General features: G+C 47.1%; 1 protein-coding gene across 1 annotated transcript; it reads left to right on the top strand.

Moving 5' to 3' along the window:
* Positions 1-929: 929 nt before the first annotated feature.
* On the top strand, positions 930-7,707 carry LOC144129950 (uncharacterized). The gene is made up of 3 exons (XM_077664006.1): positions 930-1,391; positions 4,155-4,280; positions 7,582-7,707. Exons 1-3 carry the CDS (start codon positions 996-998, stop codon positions 7,705-7,707), a joined length of 648 nt encoding a protein of 215 aa, XP_077520132.1. The 5' UTR covers positions 930-995.
* The last annotated feature ends 3,750 nt before the right edge of the window (positions 7,708-11,457 follow it).

Below are 11,457 nucleotides of genomic sequence, written 5' to 3'. Positions count from 1 at the left end.
AAGAACGCGGCACGGCCTTGACGTTTGCAGGCTGTCTGCTACAATGAGCCATGCGCGTTTGTTGCACAGTGTGTCTGCTGCTTGTCAGCAGCATCTCTGTGTGCAGGTGCATCAAGATTACAGCGACTGCAATCTGCGTGCATGATTTGTAAGTTAATGAATCACCAGTGCCGAAAAGGGGGACCAGCTGCTTAATTGTTGTCTGCGAGCACGCCTATTATAAAAATGCGGTTTTCAACTAATCTGTTTGCTGCCAGAGTGACTGTATAATTATTGTATCAGTTCAATTTAGGCGGGTGTACAATTAAACCTGTTGTGCTCCTTGTATCTCGTAGCGTCTAGTCTAGTAGGTACTTCTCATATTATGCCGTCCTGCCCTGCACAGCAAAAAAAAAACAAAAAAAAAGCCTTGGTCATTTTTGAGCTTAAGTGATAGTGATAGTGTTATCCCTACCACCCTCTAGGTCTCCACCCCCCATCATATAGAGTGCAGCCTTTCCCAGTGCCACCGAAATCCCTTAGCCGCAAACCGGATATTGCCGACAGCGCGCCTCATGACTCAGGCTGTTATCGGTCATCAGGTCATCGTTTTCGGCTACCACGCGCTACACGCAGTTTACCGAAAAGGCTCTCATGCAGTTATCACTGTAATAATTGAAAGCACGTGTTCATTCATTCGTAACCAAATAGTAACTTTACCGAGAAAAGATAACCGACATTCTTTATTCGTGCAGTCGCCAGCTAAGTCCGTTCACAACAAGGCCATTATGAAAACAGGAATCCTTATCGTGCGATGCCCGCCCTCGAGCTTTTCCCGTGACCTGGCCACGCACGCATGCGCATAGCCCAGAGCGAGTTTGGTTATGATCTCGCCAGACCTGCTTCCACTCGCAGTTTAGCGGACACCTTGCGCAGAGGCGGGTGTAAGAATAGCCACCCCACAAAGAGGCCTTCAGGATTTCGTACAGCGGGTTTTATTACAAGGGTTAACGAAGATGGCCGCAATGGAGCCAGAGGTTGCAGCCGACGAGCCTCAGGAGGAGCCGCGATTCCGTTTCCTAGCCCGACTTGCTGCTGTTCCTTTGGTGGCCGACGTGGTTGACCAAGCGTACCGCTGCTATGGCGGAGCCAAGGCTCGCTCACCATTGCTCGCCAGAGCGCTGTCTACGGTTGAAAACGCTGCCACGGCTGTCATGCGGCGGTGTGAACCGGTTGCGAGGACCAGCCTGGGACAACCGCTGGAGTACGTGGACCGGATCTCCTGTCAGTGTCTTGAAAAATTACAGGTACTCTTCCCGAGGGCTTTCCGGCCGCCTGAAGAGATTGCCGCTGACGTCGCGGCCTTTTGTCATGTGAAGGCCGCGCAGCTGCAACGGGATGCTCGGACGAAGGTTAGTGCTTAGCGAATTGTTGACGGACGTGTTTTTTTTTTTTTGCTGGAGGGAAACTTGAGCCAGAAACTTCAGTTACTTTTTTAGCGCGCGCTGATGCTGAAGGTCGGTCTACAAGAGTCTGATGGCAACCATCTGTTCTTGCTTGCTCGAGTTTTGACAGGTTACCACGTCGGCATATACGCGTCGAGGTGCGAGGGAGGCCAGGCGCCTACTACCAGTTACAGCAACACATTTGGTGATGTTCTTCCAGGGGAAACAGTCAATAGTCAGCAGATTACTATCCCTTGGTGAAAAGAGACAGGACAGCTGGAAACAAAGAAGGAAACTACGAAGCAGTGCGCTGTGAATTACACGAACAGAGCCTGCAAATGTATCAGCAAAATTTTCTTTCCGGTATTGCTGTGGAACTCTTGCATTAGCCTTAGCAGCTTGACTTGCAGCCGCCAGAGTAGCTAAAACACGACGCGATAGTTTACGCATTTACAAAATAGAACACAGCGTCCGAAAAATTCGAAAGCTCTAAGAATTTGTTGGGAATCGAATGGGGATGTGGCATACTGGTCGGTGCTGACCACCTCCACCAGTGCGAACACGCCAACGTAGCGAATGCGTTCTCCAGCCCAGATTTTTTTTAAACACTGAGGCTTCTCGAGGACGAGGGAGGGGGGAGGGGCGGTTTTTTTCTAACGTTAATTGATTTTATGCACGATTCGCCTACTACGGGGTGCGATATTCGAGCCACAGAACGCTCTCGCTTAAATGAAATGAGGATGTATGGATGGATGGATACGGCTGAACCCTTTACATCGGGCGGTGGCTCAAGCCACCTAGCCATGTCTTGTGAAATTTTACTCCTGTCTTGCTTTTAGCCACCAATCAGATAACCTTCGCTTGGTTACTTCTAACCTCTTAAAATCCACTTTCCCTTCACTATCCCTAAACCCCAATGCCTTGGGTAAGTCAGCCCCGCTGCCTTCCACTGTAGGGTGAAGCCCTTTACAGAAAAGTATCAAGTGTTCAGCCATTTCCTCCTCCTCTCCGCACGCAATGCACAAAGTGTCTATCTCCTGGTACCTGACTCTATACGTCTTAGTCCGCAAAACTCCAGTCCTGGCCTCAAACAACAAAGAACTTCCCCTACAATTATCATAGATATTTTCTTTGACAATTTCCTGTTTAAAGGTCCGGTATGTTTCTAGTGCCGATTGTTCCTTTAACCTTTTTCTTAACCGATAATTGCTGATTTGCCCCCTTACTGCTGTCCAGATATTTGCTTGTCAATTTTCTAGTTCGCTTTCTCCATTTCGTGTCAACATTCTTTATATACAGGTATCTGAAAACTTTCCTAGCCCACCGCTTTTCCTCCATCCTTCTCAATCGTTCCTCAAATGCTATCTTACTGCTAGCCTCTCTGCTCTCGAAAGACGCCCATCCCATATCACCCTGTACCCCCTGATTTGGTGTATTGCCATGTGCTCCCAAAGCTAACCTCCCTACTCCCCGTTGCCTAATTTCCAGCCTTACTTGAACATCTGGCCTCATACACAGGACCGCATTCCCGAAGGTCAGGCTAGGGACCATCACCCCTTTCCAGATCCCTCTTACCACCTCATACCTATTGTAATTCCACAGTGCCCTATTTTTCATGACAGCTGCATTCCTACTAGCTTTATTCATTACATATTTTTCATGCTCTGTCAGATACTCAACACTGTTATTTATCCACACCCCAAGATACTTGTACTCATTCACTACCTTTAGCACGAACTCCTGTATTCTATGCTCGCCGCCCTCTTCATTAAATGTCATGACTGCAGATTTTTCCTTACTATACTTGAAGCCTAATCTATCTCCCTCTGTACTGCATATGTCTAACAACTTCTGCAGGTCTTCCTTGTTGTCAGCCATTATCACTATATCGTCCGCATATATTAGTCCCGGTAATGTCTGTTTAATCAATTCCCCTTGCTTGAAAAAAGATAGGTTGAAACCTAGTCCGCTCCCCTCTAGCTTGGCCTCCAAACCTTGCAGGTACAACATGAACAACAAAGGGGACAGAGGACATCCTTGTCTAAGCCCCCGCTGTATCTCTACAGGCCCTGATACATTTTTTTCCCATTTTACGAGCACTCTGTTACCTCTATATATATCTTTTAAAAGATTAATTACTCCATTTTCCACATCCAATGTGCCCAATATGTCCCACAAATGCTCCTGAGTAACGTTGTCATAGGCTCCCCTAATATCCAGAAATGCTAGCAATAAGGGCCTATGTTCCTTTTCCGCAATTTCTATACACTGTGTCAATGAAAATAGCGCGCGCTGCATTCGCCGCGGTGACGAACTGATTTTGATGCTGGGTCTCCCCAGCCCAAGGTTGTGGGATGAAATTGCGAAGTGTAAACACGGCTATGCGCTGCGCAGCACCGGCACCCATCCCTTACAAAAATTTCTTTACACAGTCGATGCACTGTTCACAAACCTCTGTCTACAAAATCTATAGACTCTCTATAGAGAAACCTTGGGGAAGTATATGGGCAATAGAAATCCTATAGACAGTCTATAGATAATCTATAAGTTTATGGCCATAGACTCTTAGTAGACTTGTCTCTAGGCTATGAATAGACGAAAAGAAATATCTAAGAAGTCTATAGACTGTCTATAGAACATTTTTGCAAGGAGTTGAAGAGCCTCCGGTGATTTTAAATTAATTTGACTGTGGCGGGTGATTTAAAATTAATTGGTGCCTTTGCCCTGCAGGGTGGTGCTCGAGACACCTTTTGGACAGCCGCTGCTGGCGTCTTCGAAGGCCTGGAAGCCCGGCTGCGTGGAGCCAGGGTCTCGGGCCACCTGCGTGCTATGCAAGTCGACAACTTCCTTGACTTGGTGCGTTCCGGTTTCAAGTCTTGGCCCTTTTAGATGCTATGCACACATTAGAGTATTCTGTCGTCGGCTTTGTAAAAGGGAACGTGATGGCACGCGGCGAATAGTTCGGAACCCTGCTTGTGGCGATACGCGGCGGTTCCTATTCGCGACGAGGTGGAAAGCTCGCTTGCCTGGTTCTGTCTGTGAAGGGTCGCACCTCTTTCTTTCTTTTGCTCCATAGCAGCAGTGCTTTGCAAACACTCTCCATCCAATTTAAGAAATTTTATAGGGGACGCGCAACAGCTTAGAAATCATGAACTGCAACAGCTTAGAAATCATGAACTGTTCGCCTACATCTGCGCATATATTGCATCCGCGCACTTCGCCAGAAAATGTGCGGTTTTTTCGACATGCATCTCGCAACCATTCCCGTTTCGGTGCGTCCCACGAAAGCTTTTTAGGGTACACAGCCTGCCGAATTTAACAGCAGCGCTCCTAAATTGTCGCCTTCTACAATCCTCAGCCCAACTTCCTTTTAATGTGAAAAGGGCACCTCTAGCGCTGCACACGTGCTCTAGACACTCTTCTTGCGGTGACTCTATCACGATCTCGCCCGTGCAGAGGAGGCCACGCTTCTGAGAATCCCATTAAATCCCCGCGGATGCCCAGTTTGTATTAGTCGAAACATCACAGCGAACACCCGTCGCCTGCTGTGAGTGCGTCCTGCATTGGGACCAACCAGAATCAGGCGTCTGGAAGCAACGGGTCTATCCCTCGCTAGACAGTGTAGCAACCTTCGGTGCCTGGACACAGGGACCCCACCATCGCTACCTTCTATATTTTATCATTACACTAACGTTTTCCCGTTTATGTACACATGTCCTACCTTCCCACACCCTCCATCCCTAACCACGGCGGAGCCATACTGGGGGACTCTCCTGGCCAGCGCCGCTGCTAATGACCAGCGTCGGATAATTACCGACGCCCTGAAGCGGATAGCCCTCCAAGGGCTGTCCTTTGCCCTGTAAGGGCAGCCCCCTAAGAGTTGCCTCGTGCCATGTTAGGGGGTTTGTTACCCTCTATATTTGGCAATAAATGTTTGCACCACCACCACCAAAAGGGTACTTTGATACCAGCGCTGCTTACCGTTCAATGTGGGAGGCGTCATTTAGAGCCAAAAAAAAAAATTAGTGACTTCAACTGTCGACATAAAACTTCTAAATTTCTACCTGAAATAATACTTCGATGTATGACAGCAGTACCAGACTGCCTGGTGTCCAAGACAACTGGAAATAATGATTTTCGGAATCATACTGCGGTGGTGCTATGTTGAGTGCTTGCATCAGAATGGAGTCTCCCCACCTTGGCCGGCAGCGCTGGTTATCGACGTCAGAAGCTCGTAGCGATTGGGGTGTTGCGAAGCAGAGCTAAACTAAATCATAATCAAATAGTTTTTGTCGGGCTAGTTTGTCCGTGAAGGAAACGCGCACAAGACTAGGGCGTGACAGGACAAAACAGTCGCCGAACTAACAACTGAGGTTAATTGTTGGAGAAGGGTTTATAGGTCACACAAAACAAACAAGTGTGCTAGTCGGGCTTCTATCAATTGATAAAGAGCATGAGGGGTAACTCTAACGTTTCATATGGCGCATGAATACGAAGTTAGAAACGGTGAGCGAAGATAAAAGTGACATTCACAGCTAAAAGATAAAAACATGTAAAAATGGTGCATCATCTTGCACAGTAACGGTGACGGAAGGGAATGAAAGACAAGTGTCAACATGGACGAAAGTGGTCATCCAGGTAAGCAAGTTACTTCTTGTGTTAGTTCAGCGCCTGTGTTGCCGTGTCACGTTTTTGTCTTTCGCGGTGTTTCCTTCGCTTAAATCCTAATACAGTCAGAAACATGGCTTTGCCTCGAACTTCTAAATTTCCGTTCATGGGCGTTGCTGTTCGTGACTGTATGTTGCACTCATGAACAGTAGTGCACACACTACTAAGCTATTGCACTGGGCTGTTAATGCGCTGGTTGTGTCATTGGTGCCCTCTGGCTTCTCTAGAGAAACTCTATTGGGAAGCTGAATTTGCAGAAAAGTTTTTAAATTTGCATATGAACCGGAGTGCTATACGATTTGAGGTACCAGCGATTTCTCGAAGAGCGCTCTTTTTGACAGCGCGATATTTAGGCATGCTCCTTCTTCAGGGGTGACTGGAGGTAGTAGCTAGCTTCTTTAGGTATGCATGGAGGGGAGCAGGAGGTCAAAGGAACGAAAGTTGTGATACGAAAAGCGCTGGAGAGGGGGAGGGAGGGGGTGAGGGGTTGCGGCTGTCAGTCCCGTTGCCGGACTGTGGAGAGGCGGTCAATGGCGATTTTTCTTTAGGGCTGATGCTTGGGCGAGTTGGTGTGCCATTTTCAAGAACAGCGCGAATTAGACAAGGACACACACACAGCGCCTACCTGCACGTGTCTCCCTTCACTCCTTGTATAAATCGCGCTGTTCTTGAAAATGGCGATTTTTTTTTCTTCTTTGAGCTGCAGAACGGAGTCCCTGTGCATCGTAGCTTTCGTTCTTTTGACCCCCTGCTCCTCTCCATGCATACTTAAAGACGCTAGTTACTGCCTCCAGTCACACCTTCCGAGCCCGCCGCGGAACGTTGGGTTTCAAATCAAAGGTTTTCGTTGGAAATGTGTAAGAGTTTATTACAAGTGTTTAAACCCAACCAGACAGGCAAATCTGTTAATGTTTAGTTTCCAGTGCTTCAGAAGCAAATAATTTTCATGAGGTGTTAATTTCCCAGTATGAGCAGACGACACACTACCTGTACTGACCGCAGTCAGATAGATTGGTGGCGCCTCAAAACTGTTCATCTTAATTCGCAGCTAATTTAGCGCCACAGTGGCGTGACACTTTGGAGTGATCTGTCAATCTTTCATTAATGACTGTGCCAGATTTCGCAGCTTGTGGCTTGCGGGAACTTTCGTGACGGTGAGATTCGAAAAAAAAATCTCTTCATAATTTAGTCCGTGATAGAGGTTTTTTTTGTGCACTAAAGAACCCAGGTTTGTCGTGACTAAGCCAGAACTTCTTGCCGCTCTGATGGGCAGTTCTGTTTAGGGTGCCACATCCCGCTCAAGTGGTGAGAGTGTGACTTTAGGTTCGCATTTATGGCAGACCCTAGGATTCCATACGCGCAATCAGAGAGGGCAGGGACTGGAAGGAAACGTCTTTCCCTCTTTCCCCGCTGCCGTTGTCCTCCTCTAGACACGCCTGAGTATGGCTCTGGCAACCTGTGATCTTGCCGCCTTTGCACTCTCTTGCAGGAACCTCAGCATGACATCGACATATCCCCGGATGTGTCTGGTTCTGAGCGCGACACACCCCAGATGACCAATGGCTACCAAGAACTACTAGATGATATATTTGAGGAATTGAACGGTTGTCCGTAGGCATGCATTCATTTCGGATAATAAATTCTGTGGTGTTGTTTCACATTTCTATGGTCGTGTCCGGCCGGTGAGCAGACTAATAAACCGGGAAACAACCTTGTCTATTAAACAATGTCGGAACGTCTAAATATCAGAACAGTATCACGCGGGCACCGGCTCTTCACTCGTAGTGCAGCTGCGCAGTCACTAGCGTGCCCAGCAAGCAGTCGTCTGCTCCACGACACTGCCCGTTGAAGACGGCACTGATTTGTGGCATGTTTGATGGTGTGCCGCTGCTGCTCCTGGTTTCTCACCTGCAGTCCGCGGTACGGCTCTGATAATCTGAACTGTACTGTTAATTGTTGCATTCGTCAAAAATCTGGCTAACTGCACTTTGTTCCTACTGCGGCTGGTCTGGATGTTTTGTTTAGTCATACTAGAACTATGCTTATATTCAACAAGCCTATCTCACTGGCATGAGCTTCTAAAGCAACTTTAATTGTAAAATGAAATAGTTGCACACTCGAAACGACTAGGAACTCTGTTTAGTTGATGTTGTACCGAAGTTATTCAACTTCTCAGACCTCCTGCTGCGCTGAAAATCCAGTTCGAGCTACTGAAACCGGTTCCCACAGTTTGTCGGCCAAAAGTCGCTGCGTGTAAGGCAAGTTCATGCGTCGGCTGTCTGCCGCTGTTGTGGTGTCAAAGAAAACCGATCCAGTATTGAGCGCCGAAAGTCCTCGACACGCTAGCGGTAACTGTACATGGCTCCACTCCTCACCACGGGCCTCACTAGGGATTTTACATCTACCACTCGCGCTCTTTAGCAAACGTAATTTTTGAAGAATAAATTCAAAGAAAATAAAGCTCACATCTTATGACAAGAATATGTATCGAGCAAAGGGCGTACGGCAAGTATCGCCCCCCCCCCCCCCCCCTCCACTGCGACGGCGCCACAACGCAACGCGCAAGGTCACGCATAGTTGCGCCAGCTTGCCCAAGAGGTAATGTAGCAGCGTAGGTGACGTAGACGTAATGACCAGCTCGTACCCGTACACTCCACGAACGGTGTTGAGCGAGCGCTGTCAGCGTACCAGTAACGTGTCTGTTGCGTAGCGTGCATTCTGCCACATCCATCACTGCGCCCATTAGCGCTGATTTAACGTGTGAAGGGACTTAGTGCATCATTGCCCGAAGCTGTGTCCTTGGGAATGATGCGCAGAAGCCTCGCAGTAATGCAGCGGTACATTAATCGCCGCTGTAGATTTACGTGTCAATGGTACAGTTCACTGGCCTGAAGCTGCTCTTGCTGCGTTACAAAAGATAAACTTAGAGAGCACTGCAGAGACTGCATTGGATAAATACGAAAGCATTAGTGCCTGCCGCGAACGTTGGTGGCTCCTAGTCGACTTTGGTAACTCTTGTTCATATCACGTCATATGGAATGTTCTAAAATTATTTGAAAACGGGCATATCATCCAACTTCTCAGACACCGACACTTAGGGCTCCGTTTTTTGCTTTATTCTAATTGGTTGTAGGCGTGACGTCATCAGATGCATGGAATGACGTCACACAGTGACGTCGCCACTATGACGTCACATGGTCGCACTAATGAGCCCGATTAATTGTCCTCATTAATCAACAACATTGATTATTTTATCTATTTGTAATACTGTCAATCTCTGGTTGACACCTTAGTAGGTGGGCATTACATGCATCATAGCAAAGCATAACATTGCTAAAGGCGGCTGTGCAAATGACAACTATAATCTAGACTATTCAAAGCACAGAAAAATTTGCTTAATAAACAAGTTTTTGGTAAGTGCTTGGTAAGCGGAATGCATGCACCTTAGTGCTTTTTAAATCCTGTCTCGCTTCTGCATCTTGCATGAAAAAATTGGCGGTGGTTTAGCTCTGGTTAAACCTGGAGTGACGCGATAGCTACAGCTGGCCGAGTGGAACTTGGTCACGTGACCAACAAGGGACGAACCACGTGATCAGCCACGGCGCCGCCGGCAGCTGCTCCGCACCACGTGACCGACCCCGTGACAGCGTGGCGGCACCGCCAAAGGGTGGCAACGCCGCCACCGCTACGGCGCCGCCACGCTGAAGGCTCGAAATGCTACCGTTATGTAGCTATCGCTACAAAAGAAATATTACATGGATATTTTGCATTCACATATCGTCACAGCATTTCTCCGCCCTTGTGCCAGAAATTTCAGCTGAGAAAATTGTTATGCAGCATTCTTGATTCAGCTTGTACCAACAAGCGAACACCTTATCGACTGCGTCAACTGCGATGCGAGTGTCAGATTTCGCGCATTTCCGTTGCTACAGCTTCTTTCCTTTCGCCCTGAGAGCATGTTATCGATGTTTTTACTTGATCATGCTAGTATGATATTGATGAAAGATGGAGAGCAAAAATGCAAAAAAAAAAATCGACCAAGTGTGCCTCATGGTTTGGTTTTTTGATTTACGGACAATAAATCGCATTCATGTGGTTACGTGCAGACGTGTGGTCTTGACTGTACGGCGTCTTTGCATTCTGCGATGCTGAGAGAGCAAAAAGCGACATACAATCAGCAACTATACGAAGTTTTTGAGACATGTTCTTTGAATAAACTGTCTTTGGTTTCCCGTGAATGCAGTAGCATATTCAACGCTATCTAGAAGCCTGTGCGGTTGCTCTTTATGTGCATGGTTGCTGCTTATGTTCAGACGGTGGGCGTTCAGTGATTTGCGTGTAGTTATCGGCTCATTAATTTTTGCGCAAGCACTCCTGAACCTGTCGAGATAACGAGAAATGGATAGCTCTCGTGTCCCAGTTAACCAGCCAATTGATAAGGAGGGACCAAGTTTTTGTTTCAGGCTCTTTTTTCATGACAAAAAAAATTCTAGGTTGTAACGCTTTCCCAGTAGTTCAGGTTGTTTCTTTACAAACTGCTGCGCATAAAACTTTGCAGGAAAACCACTTGGGTGATTGCATAGTTTAATGTTACGCAGTACGTCCGTAGCGCGTCACAGCAATACTCCTGCTGTTTTCTTTTTTTTCTTTTAACGAGAAGTTCATTAATATGAAACTAGAGTTTACGACTGAAAGCGTCCTCGTACTCCATAACTTTTCTCTTCCTTCAGCTTTTTAATTTTCTGGCGTCAAGATTAGTTTAATTACTTTAAAAGCTTTCAATTAAACCGTCGGTTACACTTGGCTTCCTCGTTCAACCTTCTCTTCGTCCTAGTACAGAGCGGCCGTCAGGTGTCACTGCTGAACTAGGGAAGTCGAAGCGCAAGCCAGAAAAACTGGGGTCAATCAATGTCTGGTCTTTGGGCGGATCGAATTCATGACCGTATGTGTGACCATTTGAGTAAGAAATAAAACTCACGATCATTGATTTCCTGAAATGACAAGTCGCTAGCAGATGAGAGCTTAGAGCGCTGATGAGCGTAATCATCATTAACAAACTGCTGTCGTTTGTCGCTTCATGAACCTCTGGCCACAGAGATAGACATAGGATTCGGCGTTCTGGGAAAGCAGTGAAACATCAATGCAGTTTTTGAAGCTGGAATTTTCACAAAACAAAACCAAAGAAAAAGGCCCTCGACTTGGCTGTTATTCGAAGTCCTGTTCAAGCACGCTCAGCTATGCGACGGCCTATTAGTCCGAATATTACTGCATTCTTGTAAAGAATTTGTGGATGGTACCCGCTTTTCTGGAAGATAGTAGACCTTTATTCCTGTCCCGCCGATTGAAGAGAAAGAAACGCATTTCG

This window comes from Amblyomma americanum, chromosome 4 (genome assembly GCF_052857255.1).
Source record: "Amblyomma americanum isolate KBUSLIRL-KWMA chromosome 4, ASM5285725v1, whole genome shotgun sequence".
Lineage (NCBI taxonomy): Eukaryota > Metazoa > Arthropoda > Arachnida > Ixodida > Ixodidae > Amblyomma > Amblyomma americanum.
The sequence above is the reverse complement of the archived record's forward strand: the minus strand, read 5'-3'. Positions and strand labels throughout refer to the sequence as shown.